The 23,036-nt window shown below is 43.7% G+C and overlaps 7 protein-coding genes and 3 non-coding genes across 10 annotated transcripts; 3 read left to right on the top strand and 7 right to left on the bottom strand.

Moving 5' to 3' along the window:
• Positions 1-3,954: 3,954 nt before the first annotated feature.
• Positions 3,955-4,074, bottom strand: Aspvir_r0004. Its single transcript, XR_006253195.1, has one exon. It is a non-coding gene; the product is annotated as a 5S ribosomal RNA (ribosomal RNA).
• A 1,019-nt stretch (positions 4,075-5,093) lies between these two features.
• Positions 5,094-5,215, bottom strand: Aspvir_004308. Its single transcript has one exon. It is a non-coding gene; the product is annotated as a tRNA-Pro (tRNA).
• Positions 5,216-5,291: 76 nt separating this feature from the next.
• On the bottom strand, positions 5,292-5,414 carry Aspvir_004307. The gene has a single exon. It is a non-coding gene; the product is annotated as a tRNA-Pro (tRNA).
• A 2,072-nt stretch (positions 5,415-7,486) lies between these two features.
• On the bottom strand, positions 7,487-8,297 carry Aspvir_004306 (HAD family hydrolase; the record flags this gene model as incomplete). Its single annotated transcript, XM_043267537.1, has 2 exons — positions 7,487-8,212; positions 8,289-8,297. 2 exons carry the CDS (start codon positions 8,295-8,297, stop codon positions 7,487-7,489), a joined length of 735 nt encoding a protein of 244 aa, XP_043123472.1.
• A 1,773-nt stretch (positions 8,298-10,070) lies between these two features.
• On the top strand, positions 10,071-11,758 carry Aspvir_004305 (initiator tRNA phosphoribosyl transferase family protein; the record flags this gene model as incomplete). Its single annotated transcript, XM_043267536.1, has 5 exons — positions 10,071-10,426; positions 10,510-10,544; positions 10,603-10,775; positions 10,846-11,512; positions 11,604-11,758. The coding sequence occupies 5 exons, from the start codon at positions 10,071-10,073 to the stop codon at positions 11,756-11,758; spliced, it is 1,386 nt and encodes a 461-aa protein (XP_043123471.1).
• A 69-nt stretch (positions 11,759-11,827) lies between these two features.
• On the bottom strand, positions 11,828-12,763 carry Aspvir_004304 (aldo/keto reductase family protein; the record flags this gene model as incomplete). Its single annotated transcript, XM_043267535.1, has 2 exons — positions 11,828-12,163; positions 12,248-12,763. The coding sequence occupies 2 exons, from the start codon at positions 12,761-12,763 to the stop codon at positions 11,828-11,830; spliced, it is 852 nt and encodes a 283-aa protein (XP_043123470.1).
• Positions 12,764-13,362: 599 nt separating this feature from the next.
• Positions 13,363-14,283, bottom strand: Aspvir_004303 (uncharacterized protein; the record flags this gene model as incomplete). The annotated part of the gene is made up of 1 exon (XM_043267534.1): positions 13,363-14,283. The coding sequence occupies one exon, from the start codon at positions 14,281-14,283 to the stop codon at positions 13,363-13,365; it is 921 nt and encodes a 306-aa protein (XP_043123469.1).
• Positions 14,284-15,273: 990 nt separating this feature from the next.
• Aspvir_004302 (alpha-actinin, sarcomeric (f-actin cross linking protein)) lies at positions 15,274-17,525 on the top strand (the record flags this gene model as incomplete). The annotated part of the gene is made up of 4 exons (XM_043267533.1): positions 15,274-15,329; positions 15,501-15,567; positions 15,640-17,247; positions 17,319-17,525. 4 exons carry the CDS (start codon positions 15,274-15,276, stop codon positions 17,523-17,525), a joined length of 1,938 nt encoding a protein of 645 aa, XP_043123468.1.
• A 789-nt stretch (positions 17,526-18,314) lies between these two features.
• Aspvir_004301 (putative RNA binding protein) lies at positions 18,315-19,923 on the top strand (the record flags this gene model as incomplete). The annotated part of the gene is made up of 7 exons (XM_043267532.1): positions 18,315-18,353; positions 18,433-18,498; positions 18,768-18,799; positions 18,863-18,900; positions 18,971-19,046; positions 19,105-19,171; positions 19,240-19,923. 7 exons carry the CDS (start codon positions 18,315-18,317, stop codon positions 19,921-19,923), a joined length of 1,002 nt encoding a protein of 333 aa, XP_043123467.1.
• Positions 19,924-20,320: 397 nt separating this feature from the next.
• On the bottom strand, positions 20,321-21,635 carry Aspvir_004300 (WD40 repeat domain-containing protein; the record flags this gene model as incomplete). Its single annotated transcript, XM_043267531.1, has 6 exons — positions 20,321-20,457; positions 20,519-21,147; positions 21,210-21,305; positions 21,362-21,401; positions 21,457-21,570; positions 21,626-21,635. 6 exons carry the CDS (start codon positions 21,633-21,635, stop codon positions 20,321-20,323), a joined length of 1,026 nt encoding a protein of 341 aa, XP_043123466.1.
• Between the last annotated feature and the right edge of the window lie 1,401 nt (positions 21,636-23,036).

The following is a 23,036-nucleotide window of genomic DNA, read 5'->3' as shown; positions in this document are numbered from 1 at the left end:
TACTTTACTAAGAGTTTTAGTCTTATAGTATAGAAGTAGCCTAGGAGACTTTCCTCCTTTAGCCTAAATACTTATTAACTAGAATATTTTATTCTTAGAGCTATCTTATTATATATTTACTAGTTTAAGAGATATAGATGATGCTTTCTAGACTATAGTATATTAATTATATTTAAGTAATAGTATCTAGTATAATATATATATTAGTAATATAGTTAATATAGATAATATATAAAATATTACCTATTAAATACCTCTAAATAATAGTCTTCTAAATAGAACTTATATTACTTCTCCTGCTAATATAATACATATACTTAATACTGTAGAAGGTAATATATAATAGGCTTATTATTTATATAGTTTCTTCTCCTAGTGCAGGTAAACTAATATATATATCTATAAATATACTAGTCTAAATATAGCTTATAATTACTATTTATTATTTTAGCTTTTATATACTATCTAATATACTTACTAATCCCCTCTAATTTTTATAAATAAATAGAGCTTATTAATCTCTAGTCTCTTTTAGGTTATTCTTAATAGTCCTTACTAAGATAACATATTATATCCTTAATATAAGAATAAAATAGAAAGATAATCTACTAATTTCTATTAATTAAGGAGTATACTAATTTTATATTAGCACTGTATATTTAGTATCCTCTCTAGTTATCTAGCTAATAACCTTCTAGGGTCTACTTATATAGGATTACTAATATAGTAAGTCTTCTATTTTTAGATACTTTAATATTAGATTACTAAAAGATATAATAGTATAAGTCTATATTTATAGATTTCCCTTTAATACATATAATCCTATTAATATAGAGAGATACTAGAACTATTAGGGACTTTCTAATTAAACTTAATAGATAAAAGTAAATAAGTCCTTTTATTTTATATTTAGATACTATCTTTAGCTTAAGAAGTGATAAGACCTATGCAAAGTTAGATTACTATAGATAATAATAAGATAATTAAGAAAGAAGACCTTAGAGTATTTATCTAGGCTTAGTATATTAGTAACTATAGGTTTAAACCTAGGGGTTGGCTTAAAGACTATAATTATACTAGAAGGGGGTAGATAAAGAGAATAAAAGAATATAAAAATTTTAGTTTAGTACTTTAATATTAGGCCTATAAGGTTACTTAATTTCTAAATTACTTTAATGCTTTTAGTAGGATTAGCTATTAATAGTATTTTAGTTATCTGCAATAGCAGCTGTGACATAATTCTTTAAAGAGTTATAAGGAAATAGGGGCTGTATATAATAAATCTATAATATATATATAGTTATATTTAAATAAGATGCTATATATTAATTTCTTTAATAGGATTAGTAAGAGAGAATATCTCTCTATATAAATATCTATAAGAGATAAAATAATAATTAAGGGGCATTAGGTTAAGAGTACTTAAATCTATTTAAGCTATAGGGTTATAAGTATTATATAGTATAAATAATGTATTATATATTATTAGAAATTATGAACTAATTAATGTCTATATATTAGATGGTACTAGGGATGGGACTAAGACCTTTAAGCTATACTATAGGTAAGGGTTATATTTTAATAGAAATCCTACTCTTATAGCCTTTAGATAGGAGTTATATTAGTATAGATATAGTTAACTTAGTGAAGTTGTAAAGCTACTGCAGGTAGAAATATTATAAATTTTTATATTATATCTATAAGTCTAGATTTCTTATCTTCCACTGCTGCTTAAAGTACATCTTTTATCTATAAGATAAGTAATTAATTCTCCTTCTTCTATCTCCTACTATTTAGGAAAATAACCTTCTGTAACTAGTTAACCTAAGCTCTTAGTAGCTAGTAATATTCACTGAAGTTCTTACCTGCTAACCTTAGAAAGTCACCCTTATAGGCTACTATTCCTTTCTTTATCTCCACCAGTTCTTCTATATCTATAAGCAGTGCCCTAGACTAGTCTCCTTTATAATATACTTTTTAGTAAGTTATGGCTCTGCTAGTAATATAGGGCACCTGTTTCATAAGCCTATTAATAATAAGATACTCTATCTACCTATTATACTAGATATTAATATACTTCTTGCTATTAATGTATATAATACTAGGATTATAACCTAATTATTTATTAGTTATCTTAAGAAACCCTAAGATTATTAAAATAAATTAAAGTCTATTATTATTTATATTAAAAGGCATAGATATAATAGATCCTATATAATTAAACTCCTAGAGCTATATAATTAACTTATAAAGTATAAAGCTAAGAGTAAATTAATATATATCTTAAGTAGTAAGTACCTCTCTTATATAGTACCTAAGATTATACTATATTTTTAGAGTAGTATTAGTGCTTAGGTTACTTTTTAGCTTACCTAGGACTAAAATATAAGACTAGTAATATTAGGTATAATTATTTATATCTAAGTTATATATAAGGCTAATATCTAATTTTTAATTAGCTGTAGACCCTTATAATAGTTAACTAGGCTATACTAAAACTATATAATAGAATACTATAGTAAAACCCTTACTAATTACTATCTTATAGAGTATATTTATTTATTTAGTAAGCTACTCTAAAACTTCCTTTTCCTTAGTATCTTTAGGCTAGTCCTACTATTTAATTTCTTTACTAAATAAAGGGTTCTATCCTTCTTTATATCTTCTTAATATAGTAATACTTATCTCTTCTAGACTATTAATATTACTAAAGTAGGTATTATAAAAGCTAGATATCCTAATATAAATTAGTTCTAGTTCCTCCTTTAGCATAGTATCTATATATTTTCTATATTTAGAGGAGTTAATAAAGCTACTTATAGTATATATATAAGGGGTTTCTCTAAGGAGAGAAAGTAACTTTAGAGAAGGTATTAATTTAGTAACTATAGTATAGATCTTATTCTATATAATCTTATCTAATTCTTTATTAGATACTATAATAAATAATAGAATAAGCTTATTAAAGTTAAAATTATTAGAATTAATAGTTAAGTTAAGTTTTAAAAGATTACTAAGGAGAGTTTTACCTCTACTAACTAAGGGTAAAATATAGAATATAAGAACTATAAATAATACTATAATAAGATCTAGGGATAAATTTTTAAGGACTACTTAATATTAAAGATACTAAAAGAATTTAAAAAATTACTAACCTTTAGTATCTAAGTAGCTTAATAATATATTAGAGTATAAGAGACCTTTAGCTTTATAAGTTAATAATAAAGTATAGTAAAATATAATTAAACTATTACTAATTATCTTTACTCTAATAATATCTCTTTTAAATTAATAGTTTATTCTACTAGCCCTAGATAAGATAGTAAACTCACTAATATAGTTATTATAGAGATAGAATAAGTATTATCTTTATTAAGTTTATAATATAATATACTAACTAACCTAGTAAGGCTCTAACTAAGAATTAGAGCTAACTTTAATTAATTAATTAACCTTACTTTAAAAAGTTATAGTTTAGCTTATTTATTATATTTATATTTATAATAATCTTTCTTTCTAAAGATTATTAGAGCACTAGTTATACTCTCCTATAATTAGAAATAATAGAACTAGAATTTATATTTTTAAAGATAACTATATTAATAGCCTACATCTCTACTTTTAGTTAAATAATGCTTTAAAGAATAGTAGTTTAGTCTAGGCTAGATATTTAGGTGTATTTAACTATATTTATATTAATAGTAACTCTACTAATAGGAGCTATAGTAATTAGTAATAATATATAGTAGGACTATAAGAACTAAGCTATATCTATATATTATATACCTAGAGAGTACTACTAATTAGAGGATACATCAGTAGTAAGTAGTTAAGTAGGGTTAGTAGGTATATAGTATTAAGGTTTAGGTAGTTTAGGTAAGCTTTAGATAAAGAGGGTAAAGAAAAGTAGCTAGGGCACTAGACCTAATAAATTAAAAAAACTAGGTGAATACTAATATATAATAGCTAGGATTCACTAGTAGTCACCTACCTAACTACTAACCAGCTAGCGTGTGGCTTAAGTATGGCTGAGCAGATGGGAAGCCCTGTTCTCCACACCCTATGGTTGTATGTATCTGAACCATGTCAGAGTAGACTTATATAGCCCTGGGAAATAGTGAGCGCTGCTTTAGCGTCGCGCAACTTAGGGTGAGAAGGCTGAGTGCAATATAGAAAGGGTGAGAAGCTGGGTGGGAATCACCCTAACTCACGCGACCGCCACACTGACCTCCTAGTCTGGATGTGGTTGGTTGGTCCTTGCTTCATGATCCCACCCGTCACACCCGCCCTGCGGCTGTGGTGTCATAACAGGAACCTTCTGTTTATTAAGCAAAAACACTATTAACTATAACGTAATTCCCAGGTGAGCCGGCCACCCTAGCGAGCCGGCCATCCCTGCATTCCATATAAAATAGCACCCTTCAAGACTTTAATATCTCAACCATAGTCATATATGCTACTATCTAAGTAAGATATTCAGAATGCATATAGTCTAAAGTATATAAATACTCTTTCTTAGGATGCTAAAATATTACTTCTCTATCTTAATATCTGGAAGTTAAAATTACTAAAATTACAGGTGTATTTTATGTTAGCTATATGTATACATACACAAGGAGGCTATAGATTATAAGTATATGACTATAATATACCTCATGCCTAGATTTAGCCCCTGTAGATGCGTGGTTGTTGAGATATCAAAGTCTGGAAGGGTGCCATTTTATATGGAATACAGAGATGGCCAGCTCGCTAGGGTGGCCGGCTCACCTGGGAATTACGTTAGGTGTTACTACACTAGATTTATTTGTTGGATAGATAGACGGTGGTAACTTAGATTATAGATACTCTTTAGAAGGTAATTCAATTTAATAGCTTGCTGTAATCTTTGCCATGGCATTCCACACTGTGTTCCCTTCTATAATAGAATTTTAAGTGGCATTGGAGGTTTTACGAAAGAAATGAATAAGCATAGTGCCCAGCTGTCTGTCTCCTATTTGACTGCTATTTCTGATGTTTCACATCGAAACCATTAAACACTTAAATCATTACCTGCTGAAACTAAGCATGAATTGAGAAGCAAAGGGAAAAAAGAAGGCCCGAAGCGCGAGTCGAACGCGCGACCTCTCGCACCCAAAGCGAGAATCATACCTGGTTAAGTTGTTAGTAGGGAAATTAAAGTGGCGTAATATGAGAAATACCACTAGACCATCCGGGCAGTCGATGTGGCAAATTCTAAATCATTACATACTGAAACTAAATATGAATTGGGAAGGGAGCAAACGAAAAARRAAGGCCCGAAGCGCGAGTCGAACGCGCGACCTCTCGCACCCAAAGCGAGAATCATACCTGGTTAAGTTGTTAGTAGGGAAATTAAAGTGGCGTAATATGAGAACATACCACTAGACCATCCGGGCATTCAATGTGGTATAACCAAACAGGTATAAATCCTATATGCTGATGAACGCCTGTAGGGGTAATGGAGATCCTAGGAGCCGATCACTCTAATCAAAAAAAGAATCCTAATGTTCCCAGCTGTATACAGTCTCATCTCCTGCAGTAGAGGTCCCTTTGTCTTTAATAACCAGGGCGCGGATACCTATCTTAGTGGACATAAGGGCATCTCCATCAATCATGCCATCTAGTTAATAATCAACTATATTAGAACTGCCTAGGGCAAGGGGATATTCCAGTGGTTTCTCTGCTTATTAGATATATTAAGGCCCTATAATAATGTCTCCCACAAACAGTTACTTCATAACCTGCGTAAGCAGCAGCTTGGATATTTCATACTGCGGGTACAGGCCTTCCTCTCAAATCGAAGCACCAAGGTCTGGATACCTGAGAGCGTCTCCAAGTGTATGCCAATCGCCACTGACATCCCTACGGGTCCCCAATCTCGCCAATTCTTTATCTGCTATACACTGCCGACCTCATCGACATCGGGAGCGGTAACCGGAACCTCACGACGAACGGATGGATAAATGACACCTGTTTCCTGGCCACCGGGCATTCGAAAGAGGACGTGATTTTGATATTATAAGAGGCCTGCCGTCAAGCAAATGAATGGGCTACAAAGCGTGCATCTGTCTTCAACCGCAATAAATGCGCATCGATTCACTTCGTCAATCCGAATACATTTCTCATGGCCCAACTGCAAATATTGCCTTTGGGAAGGGCAACAATGGAGGCAAGGATGGAAGCCACTGACATCAGAAAAAGAGCTGCACAAGCTGGTGAGAGCAGTTTTCCTAGACATACAGAGCCACGGCCCAGCTACAAAATCCAATGCAATGCGGGGTAAGCAGATAATGATTGACAATGTTTTGACACATGAATACTGCGTTGATACAAGCAGCATCTGTCCAGACCTATCCCCCTTGCGTCTAAGACGCATATCAGCTGCGACAACGCAGATGATGTAGATACTGCCCAGTGTAACAGTGCATTTATGAGCTCCTTTCTGAAATTAGATACTCATGCTAGCCTGTAGGCATAACTTGCAGGACTTGCAGTGCAGTATGCACTTGCTGTCCATCTGACCAAGACAACAGAGCTCTCTTCGTGAGGTTGCTTCTGCCGATCTTTCGTTCCAATGTAAACCGCTTAAGACCCCCCGCAGTCGGAATCAAGGTCTATGCAGACCTCATGCAAGCGCTGTTCGCGATAGCTCTAATGGCGTACGGCCACAGTCATGTGTTTTACAAACTATCGAAGGAGAGTCCGATGCCTGGGTACGTATTCAAGCTCAGCTGACTACTCCTGGATAGGTCACAGAATGTGCATCTTCGTGGCCCACATATGGGTCTTCTTGCGTTAGCATATGATTTTAATTTTCAGAGTCAACCATGTATCTAAAGGCACCTGAATGTGATGCGCCATAGAACCTGCGCTCGAATGGGTCTTTTGCCGACAATACTCCCAATGTGAAATGATTAGCGACTGGCTCTCGCTACTCAGTGCTATCTACAGCGGGCCTGTCCCTCGGACGGAAGCGGGGGCGAGGGCGAGGGCTTGTCGGTGCAGTAGTTCTACAACATGAGCCATCAGCAGAACCCATATTCGACTCCAAAGGAGCAAAGAGTTTGAAAATCTCAGATAATCGAGAGTAAGCCTCTATTGTGCAAATACAGACTACATACACCGAAAGGCGTCGGTTTGTGTCCATGAAAACCCGTCTATGCTTGAATGTCGAGTGCGATGCACGAGTCCCGGCCGAGTCAGAAATTTTGGGGGTATTCGAAATAAGTGTGAAGATCAGACCCAGGGCGGAAGAGCTACGCTCAAACGCCCGGGTCCCATTGAACGGAAAGATGCAGACTTGCAGGTGGGGGTTCCTGACCACCGCTTTGAGCAAGAAAGCTTCTCATAAAACTGAAAAAGGTGAACGAAAGGAATCCATTCCAGTAGCTCCCTAACGACCAGGGCGTTTTCTGTCATAACTTCGTGCGGGAAAAGAATCGAGCTGGATGCAGAAATCTAAGTCGTTTTATGCGCTTTCGATCTGCTCAAGGCACTGTTCGAACTCGCTCCAGTCCTTCATGATCACCTTAGCACCGAGTTCCTCGAGACGCTGGGCCATCTCAATCTTCTTGTCATCACCAGGGTAGCTGCCGACGTAACCAATGACTGGGATACCGGCGCGGATGGCACTCAGAGCACCAGACTTGCTGTCCTCAATGGCAACCACTTCTTCGGGCTTCTTCTTGCACACCTCAAGGGCATGTAGGTAGATAGCAGGATCAGGCTTGGAAGTGGGCTTGGGGAGGGAGGTAGCAGCGCTGAAGATGAGGTCGTCATCGAAGTATTTGTCCTGACCAACCTTCTTGATGGAGGCTTTGACACGGCGCAGAGCGGAGGAGGAGACGACAGCAAGGTCATACTTCTTGTCATTGTAGATCTTCTCCAGCTGCTCGCTGGCCCCGACGCAAGGCTGTGCCTTTTCGTTGAGCTTGCCGATGACCTCGTCCTCCTCTTTTATGACGTACTCCTCAAGTTCTTCCTTGGACATCTCGAACTTATATTTGGCTTGAAGAGAAATCATCATTCCGCGGAAGTTCTGACCAACGAAGTCCTGGATCAGCTGCCCGCCGGTATAGCGATCAGGGATGTTGCGCTTCGCAAGAATCTCATTAGCAAGATCCGCGCATGCTTCGAAGGCCAGCTCTTCCGACAGGACAAGGGTGTTGTCGCAGTCGAAGAAGATTCCCGTGATCTGCAGAATGGTAGCGTGGTCAGCAGCTCTGTGGATCCATGACTTCATGTGAGGTAGAGAGCAACACATGACTGACCTTAGGCATGGTGACAGCTGAGCTGAGAGATTCTGTGTAATAGGAGTTGTATAGAATCGTGTGAAGATGTATGGAGAGCTGAGGTTTTGCACGAAGTCTGCTTGAGGTGAGATGAAGTGAGATGAAGTGGGTAAAATAGCCGTGAAGAAAGTCAAATGGAAGTTGTTTGGGTAAGTGGGAAGGGAACGAATCGTGGGAGTGGATTGGACCGGGATCAAGTAGAAGTGGCAAACAACAACGGCTGCCCACAATCTTTAAGTAGTTTTGGAAAGAGCTTTCGAAGGACGGTTAATACTAAGTTGGGAAGGCAAGGACCCCCATTCAATCCACCGGTGATTCCAAAGGGGACGAAGTGAACAGAAACCCATATTCACCTATCAGAGCTCGAATTCCGACTATGATACTAAGGTATCCGGGCAGGAGCGGGACTGGTGGGGTTCCTGATACCTGAGGTCATACCATGACGTTACTTCGGCTGCTGCGACTGAACGTGTTGAATAGTAATATGGAGGCCGGCCTTGATCGCGCCGAGGGACGGGGGCCATCGTGGGCTTTGCTCACTGGATCAGACGCTAGAGGCGGTCTGCTAGGCCTATGAGGGCAGCAAGCACCCGCTGCCATTCTCGTTTCAGTAACGCTCAGTTTCCTCGTTCCCCTCTACTTAATTTAATTTAGTGATGTCTCTGGATGGAAAGGCACAGAAAGCCACTGAGCCAAATCGAATAGATCGAGTCTGGGTTGCCTCAGATATAATGGAGTATCGCCTGAGGCTATTCAGACTTTTGTGGCTTACCAGGCTTACCATGGTGGGTCTTCCCAACCCGTTGTTTCCCTCTCTTTTTCTTTATGTCCTTTTCGATGGCTTTCTTGTAGTTCTGCGATCTTGGAACCTGATATTCAAGAGTGTACCACTCCATACAAGCAAAAATATTCCTCTATGGGATGAACTCCATCGCGAGAAGGATGTGGAAGACAAATTTTGTGATTTACTATACATCTTAAGGGTGCTTCTATCTGCAGACGCATGACTGGAGTGCCTCCACACAATATATATGATTCATGTGAGGGTCTCAAATCGGTCAAGATATCCCAGTCAAAGAACTGTCACCGGGAGAGGAAGACAAGACTGTGGCCGGTTGTCACACTCATGGAAAGCTCATCCACGAATAACCTGAATATGTTGGCCTTCTGTTGCGCTTTACTGCGTTTGGTCTGGCCATGTTGAAATAACTCGGGCCTTCCCATGCCTGTCAATGTAACTTGCATGCCCCGCAGTCTCCTTCGACTTGATCGTTCAACGGGGTTGTGCGGATAGCACACGGTCTTATTCACCACATAGGTACTTGGGCCCCTTAGCTACAGAATAGTAGGTAAGCCTAAGGTACCCAAGATACATCAATACCTACATAGGTATCAAGGTATTGTTCTGGCGTAGGTTTATATAGAAGAACAAGGCACTCAAGCAGTCAAACAAAAAGAATTAGCCTCTTGACCCGGCAAGAATTCCTTCGATGCTAATTGGCTCATTCTTGCACAGTGAACTTAGCTATCCAATCAATCAGGTTAGGCTGTTAGGTAGGCCCGTCCTCTGCTAACCCACAGTTTGATGTGGGATAACGTGTATGCGGTATGTATCTTAGTTTTTCTTGTTCTTATATTATTATTCTGAAGTATTATCCTGGGAACCTCATTATTGGTGCTTATTGTCATTAACTAAATCTACGCCCGCTTTTTTATCCCTGTAAGTTTCTGTCTGCATTTCGCTTCACAGGAAAAGAGGCAATGTCGGAAAACACGGGCGGTCATTCCGACCAATTTCCTGTGTCCGTCTCATCCCTTCATTTCCCCTCCGCAGCGCAATCCATTTCTCAGACTTTGTCGTCGCTGCGACGATCGGCGCTGTCTATTTCCAACCGCCTTCGTTCAATTGAGTCCGATGCTGCATTCGTTGCAGAGGTTGCCGAGCACTACGGCTTGCCTCTAGTCGCCAACGAAAGATGCGGGAGTTGGTACATTTCGCCGGACATCAAAGCTGGTAGTGCCTATTTCAAGAGCACGGATGGCCATACCGGTCAGTGGGATTTTAGTTTTCGTAGACTGAATCTACAAATATTACCACTTACTCGGCAACATGGGGGGTGAGTGAGCATTGACTATTGTTGTTATCGCCTCCCGCTGATGCTTGGGCTGGTGTTGACTAAACTGCCAATGATCACTGCAGATCTATTATTGTCGATTCCACGCGTCGGGGTAAATGTAAGTGTTGCTTTTTGAATTTTCTGTTCAGTTCGCAGCCTGGTCTTACGAGGCGCAGTGATGCCCGATGCCTTGTCTAAGACTGTTCCAATATGGTGCGCCGTCATGAATCGAGCACTTTTCCCATCCGATGCTGCATATCATGCAGTACAGCTTCCGCCGAATTATCTAGGCGCCTCGGAGGAATCGCAGATTGAACGCCGGATTGATGGTTTCGTAAAATCGCTCAAGGTATTCTTTCCCGTCTACCGTCACTATACTCTTTTTAGCCCAGCAGCTTTAGAACTGACTGAAGGTCCAGGATCTCAAACTTGACCTGGATGATCTCAGGCAGCAACTTGGAAAGCCCATTCGGGTGGCATGGGCCAATCGGTCTTATTTTTATCCTACCGATCTGCACAAAGGACTCGACTATAACCTTTTCGTTCTCTGTTCTGCGTCCAAACGAGTGCACGGAGCAGAAATTTCAGAGGGTGGCTACATTCAAGGCGCAGGGGATGACAGCGAGGGCTGGGCCCAGGGATTGACTCCGCCAGTTTTCTGGGCCCACAAAGCGACTCTCTTGAAGACGCCCGAGGAGGATTTGCCCGAACTGGTCGAAGAACTGGTGAAAGAGCATCGAGGTCAGGATACTGCTGAACAAGCCACAATGGTTGCGCCTACTCGGAATCTTTATATCAGTCAAACGAACGCCAGTATCAACGACAGTGGTCTCTATGACCTCGTAATTGATTGCAATGGCAGACCCGAGGCATCAGAAGGAGACCCAAAGCGGCTCAACCTTGGATGTAGGTCGTCAAAACTGGGAAGCCGCGACTTGAGACAAGAGCTCGATAAGGTTCGAGCTTTTGTCAGTTCCCAGCTCGCCACCGATCCTTCACGATCACTACTAGTTACCTGTGAAACTGGTAAAGATCTCTCCGCTGGTGCTCTCCTTGCTATCATATGTCTATTCTACAATGATGATGGTATGGCATCCTTCTATACACCCGCTTGCCTTCCCTATCTTTTTCCCCACCTCATTTTCTCGTCCTCTTCTTTTTTTCTAACGGTTCTCAGGATCGTTCACAACATCCCCGGCGAGGCAATCAATAGACAAGCAATTCATACGACAACGTCTTGCCTGGATCGTGTCATCAAAACATGATGTGAACCCGTCGCGCCCCACTCTTCAGTCGATCAATGCATTTCTGATGGAACGACCGGATTATTAAGACTAACAGATTGCATCTTATCATTAAATCCGGGCTTGGGACGCTACATATCATACAGGATCATTCTATCTACTCATTTTCGACGGCCTCCACGATAGCTCCAGCGCTTCCTTGATCGAGGGCATTCAATACAGCCATATCCTCCTCGCCAATCTCGAAATCGAACACGTTGGCATTAGCCACAATCCGCTCGGGCGTGTCACTCTTGGGCAACGGAACCCATCCTTTCTGCAGCGCGTAGCGTATCAAAATCTGTGCCGTCGTCCTTTCGTACTTCTTGGCCAGGCCGACTAGCGTTGGGTCATTGGCTTTATAGTTTCGCACGAGCGGGGAATATGCTTCAACGACAATGCCGTTCCTCTTGCAATATGCATCAATGACTCGCTGTTGGCACCAGGGATGAAGCTAAAGAGCGCATAATGTCAGTCTACCTCAGGTACTGGCCATAAACGAATCTACTTGAAAGAGCTACTCGGCCGTAGAGCTTACCTCAATCTGGTTTACGTGCGGCGGCCAGACCTTTGCATATGCCTTCATCTCCTCGATGTGCTTCACCCCAAAGTTGCTCACACCGATGCTCTTCGTCTTGCCTTCCTCCAGAAGCCTCTCCAAGGCCTGCCAGAGCTCTTTCCTGCCCGCCGAACCGGAGCTTGAGCTATGAATGAGGAACAGATCCACGTATCCATCCTGACCGCCAATCTTCTCGACGCTGTCTAGTAGCTTCTGGTACGTAGCTTCGGGGGACCCGGCTGGGCTCAGAATTTTCGTAGTAACGAAGATGTCGCTGCGAGGGATGCCGCACTTGCGAAGAGCTTCCCCGACCTCCTCCTCATTGCCATAAAATTGGGCGGTATCAATGTGCCGGTATCCCGCTTCAAGGGCCTTCAGCGATGACTGGACACATTGGCCGGTGGGAGAGCGGTAGACACCGAACCCAAGGCGGGGGATCTTGACGTCGGAATTGGGAAGAGGAAGTAAGTCTGTGATGGCGAGTTTCGAAGACATTTTGTTTGTGTATTGACGAGAGTCAATTGATGATGGTGACCGAGGATCTGCGCTCGAATATATTCAGTTTCTGAAGCTTATTAAGTTGGCCAGATTGCCAGAAGAATGACTCGATGACATGGAGCGGGGAGAGGAAGATTTGGTAGGCGCTTCTGGTTGGTGTCCAGCCCCTCCAACTAGCCCCGCCGTTGTTTTTGGTGCAAATGATATCATCTCCGGCCTTCTGAGGTGATTACGTATTATTTATTATTGCCGATTGAACTATGCACTTCTGCTTGCAGATATGTATTATTTCTCCCTGGCGTGACTGTATCCTCGTCTTTCTCCTGTCTTAAGGAACACTTCGCCTTGAGATATGGAACCCCACAAGACACTTCTGGGTCCTCCAGGAGGTACCCCTAAGCCCTGATACCCCTTGGGCTACTCGAGAATGTCGATCGACCTTCATGATACCGTTGAAGGAACAATTTTTTCGCATCGTAGCTGAATTCGGATGATGCAAGTAGAGTGTTCACGAGTATGATGATGTGTAATTGCATCCCAAAGTCCTCATAAAACCCCTGAAAATGCTCGAAGAGTGGAGGACCGCGTAGTTGGGATTAAAGGAAGACTAACCGAGACCATTCTAGGAGCTCGGTGTTTGTGAACGTGATGTCTCTTTCAAGGGGAGGGTTAGGGGGGCGGCCAAACACGAGCTCGAACTCTAGGGTGAGAGGACGAGGTGTGGCATTCCTTCCGTCAACTTGTATAGTTGCAGGGTTGACTTGTTGATTGATGGTAACTGTTGTAAGTTTTCGGGGTCTCCACGGGCCTTGGGGGTTCGATCGAGTCGCCGGGCCGCGGGTCCGATCGTATTTTTCGATAGTGAGCATCTTTCGCTGCGCGTCGACCCTGATGAGCAGAACAACCTTGACAGCTCCATTCGAGTTCACGAACCACCAGGCTGCGTCCGCCCGCAACCTGGGCATCGACTCAGATACGCCAGCTTCGATGACCATGTATGGCCACCCTCTAGGTCTGAGCACAGTATTGGTCCATGAGGAATCGCATTCCTTGCTGGAACTTGTAGGTCCGGTGTGCTTTGTAGCCCCTAGAGCCAGGAACTCAACAAATGGAATATTCATGCGATCAACTTTTCTGGTGATGTACTGGCCAATGTTTGTGTGAGCAATTTCATGCTCACGAGAGGGGACTTTAACGATAAGAGTTTCAATGTCTGGAAAGTATGTCAGCCGGACAACACTGCCGAGCTCCTGGCGGTTGGCCTCGATTAGGTCAAAGTCTCTGCGGCGCACATTCTTCAACGAGATATATTGATACTGATGGTGGCCACCTCGTCCTAGGCTTGCGGCCTTTGCGGTGACCGCGTCCTTCAAAGCTTCGAACCCAGTGAAGTCTGTGGGAGGATAGATGCTTGTAAGGGCCAATTCGGACGACGACACCATGGTTCCATCCTGGGTCGTGTTGGCTGGGATGGAGGAGGAGAGGTAATCACTGTCTCCATTGTAAAGAGAGGTCATTCGTGTAAGCAAAGAGTGACGTCAGAGTTTTCTGTATATCATAAAACTCACCTATGAATGAGATGAAACCGGCGCAAAATTGATTATCTCAATGATATAGAATGAATCACTATATTACTTGATATAAAATATGACTTGAGAAGTATAGTGTCAAACACTGTTCACCATTTAGCATCTAGTTAAATCTCTACATATCCATGCTAGTTATTAGGAGGTAACTGACAGGGATCTAAGAGATAATTGACAGGAATCTGAGAGGTAACTGACCTAGGCCTATAGAACCTGTCAACCATATTAACTGCCTAAAAATCTATATAAATTATTTAGCCATCATCGCAATATTCTTTTACTATATAAGGATATTCTTTATTGATTATGCGCTCCAGAATGATCAGATTAAGATAGCTTGGATGCGTGGTTTAGTAGTTCGACCCCTACGCATTATTCGTGAAATAACTGCTCCATTACTGGTGTATAGTCTACATGGTGTATAGTCTACAAACTAATTTGTGTTGACAGAACCCATAACAGTTAAGGAACCTTGGAAGTCTTCAACCATGGTGGTTGCTGTGGGGCCCGAGGGGATCGGTTTGTTGACAGTCAAGTATCTAGGATAGATAATCCTCCGGGTTGCAGTCAGAGTGGTGCAGACACCAGACTCCGGAGAACTGAGAGTGGTCTTCAGTCTTCTATTATACTGACTGTCCAATTGTGTCTCAAAGGTTCACATGTCACAGTCAAAGCTTCTATCTAGGCTGTTCTGATCTCCATCTGATGCCGAATCCAGCCACCCTCAAATCGGTCTGTCGTGAAGATCTTGCCCTTTCCATCCCGGGCTAGTTTATCAGGGAGCGGGTATCTCCCCAATCTATTTTTGATTCATTATCGTCTCATTCGTCTGTTCTTGTCACTGACAAGCTCGAGGAAGAAAAAAGAAACTCCCATAGAACCGACGGCCCTGGATGTACTCGATTCTTTCCATCACTCATCATGTTGACGGTTGAAAAGTCCTGGGTTAATGTACAGCAGAAAACTTTTACTAAATGGTTGGTATATGCTCCGATTCACCCCCTCACTGGTCCTTTGTTATTGTTTGATCGAGATGGTGGTGCCCCTCGTTCGCTGGATAGTTTCTTCTTGATCGCGATCTGACCACTTTCCCACGCTCGATTTTCGGCGTCGATCTTGCCCTGGCTGACAATCTCCTGTCCCCGTAGGCTTAATGACAAGATCAAGGTTCGAGGCATCTTGATCGATGACCTTGTGACCGACCTCTCCGATGGCGTGAGTCTCCTCCTAACCTCCCTATAGTTGATTCATCTGAGAATTCAGACATTGATCGGTCAACTCTCCTAGGTTATCCTCATCCACCTGCTCGAAATTCTCGGCGGAGAATCCCTCGGCCGTTATGCTTCCAAACCCAAGCTTCGCGTGCAAAAATTCGAGAATGTCAACAAAAGTCTTGACTTCATCAGAGGGAGGCGGATCCAGATGACGAATATCGGAGCGGAGGATATCGTCGATGGCAATCGGAAGATTATTCTGGGTTTGATATGGACGCTCATCTTGAGATTCACTATCAGCGACATCAATGCGGAGGGCATGACTGCTAAGGAGGGTCTTCTGCTGTGGTGTCAGAGAAAGACCGCTTGTTACGAGGGGGTAGAAGTCCGCGACTTCTCTACCAGCTGGAATGACGGTCTTGCTTTCTGTGCTCTCCTCGATATCCACCGACCGGATCTGATCGATTTCGACGCCCTGGACAAGAATGATCATCGCGGGAACATGAAGCTAGCGTTCGATATTGCGGCAAATGAGATTGGCATTCCTGATTTGCTAGATGTGGACGACGTCTGCGATGTTGCAAAACCTGACGAACGGTCGCTGATGACTTATATCGCCTATTGGTTTCATGCCTTCTCTCAGCTGGAAAGGGTGGAAAATGCGGGTCGGCGAGTTGAGAAATTCATCAACAATATGCATGGTGCCTGGGAGATGCAGAACTCATACGAACGGAGGATGAAAGAACTCTTGCGTCTAATTAGAGCTCAGCGCGAAGGATGGAAGAATGCATCGTTCGAGGGAACTTACAAAGACGCTAAAGAACAAGCTCGCCAGTTCTCCTTATACAAGAGAAACGAGAAACGACGGTGGGTCGCCGAGAAATCAGACCTTGCTGCTCTACTGGGTAATATCAAGACCAAACTCAGCACCTATCGGCTCCGTCCGTACGATCCGCCGGAAGAGCTACGCCTCGAAGTCTGTGACCAGGAATGGGAGCTATTGACTCGTGATGAGCACGAGCGGAGCCAGCTCATCAACGAGACCATTCGGGACATCAAGAACGCTCTACGCCGATCCTTCGCGGACAAGGCTAATGACTTTGCACTCACACTGAAGACCTTGTCTCTTGCTATTTCTGGTCTTGACGGCGATGTAGAGGACCAATTAGAGCATGTCAAGAGACTCAATGGCAATCTCCCTCCACTCGATGCTTTCTTAGAAACAATTGCGGAACTTGACGAACAGTGCGTCGAAGCGAATATTGAGGAGAACGACTTCACAACATATACCTTAGATGAACTCTCTTACGAACTGAGCTTAGTCAAATCAAGTATCTCCAAGAAGCTCGCGTTCCTCGAGAACCAGCTAGTTGCCCGCAATATGACCAACCTGACTCCGATCCAATTGGAAGAGTTCGAATCTGTCTTTAGACATTTTGACCGTGATTCATCGAATACACTTCACGAGCTCGAGTTCTCTGCGGCCCTCGCTAGTCTTGGACTTGTATACGACGAGGAAGAAATGCACCAGGTCTACGTCGAAACTTGTGGGCCGGCCAGGCTAGCGCAGAATGCTGGCGTCAGCTTTGAGCAGTTCATCCACTTCATGGTCAGCGTGACGGAAGATCAGCATACTGCAGAGCAGGTCTTTCAAAGCTTCCGCGAAGTTGCGGACGGCAAGGTGTGTACCTCCCCAACCTGAGGGGTTTCGCAGCAGTTGTTGAGAATCCTTGCTAACTGATCAATTTGCAGCCCTATGTCACAGAACTTGATCTCCGCCACTCGCTCATTCCGGACGAAGTCATTGAGCACCTTGTGCAGACAATGCCGCTACATCAAGGTCCAGATCTTCTAGAAGATCGAGACCTTCCCAAGTATGACTATATCAGCTTCATGGAAAAGATGATGGAGCATAACAACAAGAACAAAGATAGCTCCTCTGTCAACGGTGACCACTAAATTGGATCCACAGCGATTTCCGTTTCAGATTACCTTTACTTTTGCCTTCAATCCCTTTTACTTAGTTTTTCCTCGTGGGTTGTTGCTGGAGTTTGGCGGACCGAAAAGGGGTCTTGGTCTTTCGATGAGTGACAGTCTCAACCATGCATACAGGACTTGAAGCATTGATTTTTGTCTGTTTCTAACTTCTTGTCTTGCATGATTATTATTCTCCTTCGCCTGTGCATCCTGCGTTTTCACGTCTTGTTTGAGCTGTACGCGATTCCTGCCATGTATACCACCATTCAAGTCAAAATAAAGTAATTGATGAGTAGAAATACTTCTTCTAGGTACTCTCCTTCTGACGTCTAACAGGCTTGGATCAAAGGACAGTTCGATAAATTAGCATCTGGTGTACGTCGATTGAAACATTTTTGAAAGCAGCGCTCCCACAGAAGTAGGATCAGCGTAATGAGTTCGCTCCGAACCTCAAATATCGTGATCGTCTGGTTTTTTCCTTTCTGCTCTTGATTATCTAAGGCTTACAATCCCTCAATTCACCCTTGACTTGGGTTATTGGTGGATCTCATCCATGCTGTTGAGATCTCAACTTTGCGCGTTGAGTATACTCCTTAGCATCACATGACCTAGGCTTGTTTCTGGTCTCAGTCGCAGCTCAACCTTCTGATACAACAACCAATCTTCCGTCAGAACACCAATTTACAGAACATTTTTCACCTATTGCTTCCAGCATATTATCCAACCTCTATCTTCTAGCTCTTCATAGCCTGATCTTCCGCTGCGTCCAAGATGGACCGTAGTCTCGATGAGATCATTGCTGAACGCCCTGTAAGGCCTCCAGTACTTTTTTCCACCCTGCGCTCACCGAAGAAGCTTCACTTGTTTGCTAACATGAAAAATTGTATAGCAGAAACAGAATAGAGGTCGCCGTCCTCCTCAAGGTCAAGGTCGTCGCCGTGATGGCGTGAAAAAGGTCCGTCCATATATCGTCTGACAAAACAAACCATCGCTCTCCCAAGTCAGCGCAGCTGACCTGCTACTTTTCGCGCTTCTAGGTCCTCCCTCCTCCTCTCCTTTCGAACCTCCCTATCGCAACATGATCAGTAGAGATGTCGTTGGTCTTGTCGTCCTGTCTTACACGGCCTCAAGGCACGCGAAAGAAGCCGCAGATTGATGGAGCCGTTTCCAGACTGCATATTTTGATTTCCAGCTGACCTTGTCTCTCTTTTTGTGTCACAACAGTCCTACAGAGAAGAGCGAGTCGACTTAGATCTGTAATTGACCCCGCACAGCCCACAATATGAAATCCGCGTTTACTGATAGCGTTACATGTACAGTGATTGGGTCCACGACAGATATGACGACGACAGAGACAGTGCGTTTTGAACCTGGTTCTGTGGCGATTGCCACGGGGATTTTCGTTCCTCTTTTTGTTTTTAACACAGATTTCTTTCAGCCCGCCCTGCTCGTGGTCCCCGACGTCCACGTGGTGACCGTTACTCCCCTCCGCCCGATCGGTATGTCTGGCTTGAATTTTACTGCTGAAGCACTTTGTGGCTGCGACTAACTCCTGACGCAGCGCGCCCACCGGAGCAAAGATTCGCGTTGAGAACCTTCACTACGACATTACGGAGAGCGATCTGGAGGTAAGAGCCGATCAAAGAGCATAAGACACGTGGCGCTTGATCAGTTAGCTGATGAGTTCTCTTTTTAGGATCTGTTTACTCGGATCGGACCTGTCTCAAATCTATCTCTCGTCTATGACCGGGCTGGGCGCTCCGAAGGTGTTGCCTATGTTACCTACAACCGTGCGAGCGACGCGAGAACGGCGATCTCGGAATTCGATGGCGCAAACGCTAAAGGGCAGCCTATCCGTTTGACGCTAGTTGCCTCTGGCGGTGGAAAACGGGACCGCAACCCATTTGACAATGTCGAACGCCCCAAGGGAAGTCTTTTTGACCGCATCGAGCGGCCTCGCGATGCCCGAAGCTTGAGCCCCGGAAGTGAGAATGGTGATGCCGAAGGTGGAGCACGTCGTCGCCGGGGCCGTCGCCCTGGCGGCGGCGGAGGCCATCGCCGTAGCGATGTCTCGAAGCCGGCCCCGGACAACATTGACCGGTACGTGCCAGGACAGCGATCGCCAGTCCGACGAAGCACCAATGGCAGACGGCAGGGGGAGCGTCGAGATGATAAGAATCGAGGCGAGGCTCGCCGGAACCCTAACGCCAGACCTAAGAAGACACAGGAAGAACTTGATCAGGAGATGGATGATTACTGGGGAGGCGCAAATGCGGGTGCTGGCGCTGCTGATAAAGAGGTTGTGCAGGATGAGCCTCAGCAGATTGCCCCAGCTACGTCCGCTGCGGCTGGTGATGACGACGTTGATATGATTGAATAGGACGTTAACTACATTACTGACGAATAAGGAGGGTGTCTCTGGCACTGTATTCCATTTTCTTGCTCTTATGTATTTCTCAACTCAAACCAGATTGGAACATCTTCTTGTGCGCAATTTTCCTTGACACTGGGCGTGTAATATGAGACAATTGGTTTCGCATGTATAATGCAGTACTGTCACATTATCTCGATCCGCGGCTCAGAGTCTGCATTGTCAAGGTAGGTGTTCGAAAGGCGTGGTTTATATGCCGATTATCAGCTGGACACATGGCGAGCATAGGGAGTCGCGAGACCCAAATGAGTCAACGGATAGCCAGTATTGAACACGGACCTCGTCTCGTGGGGGCAAGGGTCACTGTAGGCTGGGGAACGTTTCCATAGGGCAGAAAGTTCTGTATCTACCGCCACAGCCCATAGGGCTCCCTGCATGCCTTCCAGAGCTTGATTGTTCCATCTTCACTTCCTGTGCCGTAGAGCTTGCCATCGGGAGAGAAACTGACTGACCAGATTGGTCCGTGGTGACCCTTTTGGACCTCTATGATAGCAGGTTAGCGTGGCCATACGTCTTAGAAGATGGAAGGTTCCTATGCACATACCGAGCTCTTCTTCGGTGCGTAGATCGTAGACCCGAGCCCAGGTATCGTCAGCACTGCCGGTGACCAATCGGCCAGTATCATTGTTCACAGCGGCGCTGGCGACCTCGTATCGAAAGTCCATCTTCTTCAAAAGCCGCCCGGGTGTGACACCATCGAACAGGTAGACACTCTTTCCGGCCGCGACGGTTAGGATACCGGGGTCATTGGGTCGAGTGGCGAGGGTGTTGAGCTCGCAGCTACCTATCGTGCCTTCGACAGCGTGCTCGACGACAGGATGGCGAGAACGAAGATCCCACCAGCGAATCTTCCGATCTTCCGAGGCTGTCGTGAGGATGTTGTAGTCTTGATTCCAGACGATGGACTTGATCGTGCCTCCGTGCACGCCAGGCCCTATCTCATAGCTCGTGATTGCACTAGCCCCGTTGCCGTTCTCTGCGGCTGACGGGGATGTTGGTGAGGAACTGTTACTGCCACCGCTGCGTGTCAGATCAAAAATACGTAGCTTTTTCTCGAAGCCTCCTGTGGCCAGAATTTGAGGGGACGATTGGATCGGGAATGCCACCGCTCGACAGATGTGTGAATGCTGGAGGGTGTGCAGGCATTCACCAGTATGAGTATCCCAGACCTTCCTGTGGATTAGTGTTAGCAGTCCCGTCGATGTTGCTGCAGTACGAGGAACCTTGAAACATACGCGGAGAAATCTGCAGCGGCAGTTGCTGCAATGTTGGCATCCGTGGAAAGACGAGCTTGCCATACAGCTCCTTTGTGGCCAAGGAAAGTGCCAATCCTGAGGGATAAGTCTTAGTCAAGCAATTGGTAATGATAGAAGCGACAACGACTAACCAGTCACCAGTAATACCATCCCGGAGCATCGGGTTGTTGTCTATCAGAGAATTTTAGCTTAGCTGCGACCCAGACATTGCAGCGGAAACAGTTACCTTTGCAAGCAGAAATTAGATAGTACTGATCGTCCTCCGCAAGGGAGGAAAAGTTCAGATGAGGCACTGGACGAGAGTGTCCATGGCAGGTCAAGGGCACAACTTTAGGGATATCTATTTATGGTCAACACACAGCCGAAGGAAAAATCTCTGAATTGAGAAAGCTTACCTGAGGCCATCTTGAAATGCTTGAATGGCCAATATATACCGAATCCGAGTCTGTTCGCCTAGTGGTTGATTGGTTGTTTGCTTTCAAGCTTGGTGCGGCCGTGAAGATGGTGGTGATCAATGCTTGGACATAGGCTTGAAACTGCCTATCAACGATCAAAACATGAATTGACAGGTCATAGAAGTCTTCAGAGAGACGTCAAAAATCAATATAGGTAATGATACAGGTAAGGATTCGTCAATTTCATCAAATCATCAATATAGATTGGCGGGGTAATCGTGATGAGGCAATCGGAAAAGAGAAAGAAAAGTTATGAAAGGTTGTCCAGTAGTAATCCCAGCCGTACACATGAGTAGACTAAGCACTTGATCAGACCAGTCAACGAAGCAAACAAAGGAAAGACTCCGACTCCAAAGAGAAGCAAGACAGGAGTCTCGAGGGATACTGAGTCGAGCAGGTAAGTCTTCCTGTTCTGATAGCTCCGTTCGTTGATACTCCAAATTGTCGGAGTTTCGTTCAAAATCTCCGATTTCTCACGCTAGACTGAAAGCAGTAAAGGTGACTAGCACGTGACATATATACTTCTACTCAGCTGGACAAATAGTGAGATGCATCATACATACATGATGTCGTTTCATGATGTAGACTGGTTTAATTCTATCGTCATGACCTCTTGCTCACTGATGTTCATACAGAACTCTAAGTAAATAGACATGTATTTGACCTTCTCCATAGGTTCTGTTCAGTGTTCACCCACAGGATGTACTCCATTTAAGTACAGTTGTACCGCACATATACTATGATATACAAGTAGCATTCAGTGACCAATGATAAATGCTCTGTTGACAGTTGTAGACTACCTAGCGGGAGAACCGTGAGTTGAAGATACGATGTATCATGTATAACCTTCCAGGACTCTGTGGAAATAGGGAAACTTTTTAAATTTCTGGTAGATCTAGTACGGATCCATGGTGCTACAGTTGAGGAACATTACTGAATGGCTGAGCCATATATCCCTAGGAACTAATCCATGGCTTATATCATATTTCCACGCTATTGCCATGTACCAGCTACTGTATATCCATAGTATATCCATGGTTAGATACAGTATATCCATGCTGAGATACAGTATATGCACGCTTAGATATAATAGATGTACAGTGTCTTTAGAATCTATACATGAAATAGCGTTACTAATGCTTAAGATGTGCTAGACTTTTGGATATTTCAAAGGACACCGTAGATACACTGTATATCCACCATATTCTCAACTCACGGTTCTCCCGTAAGGTATATAGACAAGCTTTAAATATCAGATAAAAAGCCGTGACAGTGAGGTCTTACCCCTGAATCAATTCTAGTATCTTCTTGTCACATGTACCTGGCTTTCACCGCCCACATGATATGATGC

Source organism: Aspergillus viridinutans (assembly GCF_018404265.1).
Source record: "Aspergillus viridinutans IFM 47045 DNA, scaffold_2, whole genome shotgun sequence".
Taxonomy (NCBI): Eukaryota; Fungi; Ascomycota; class Eurotiomycetes; order Eurotiales; family Aspergillaceae; genus Aspergillus; species Aspergillus viridinutans.
This window is presented reverse-complemented; position numbering and strand designations above follow the sequence as displayed.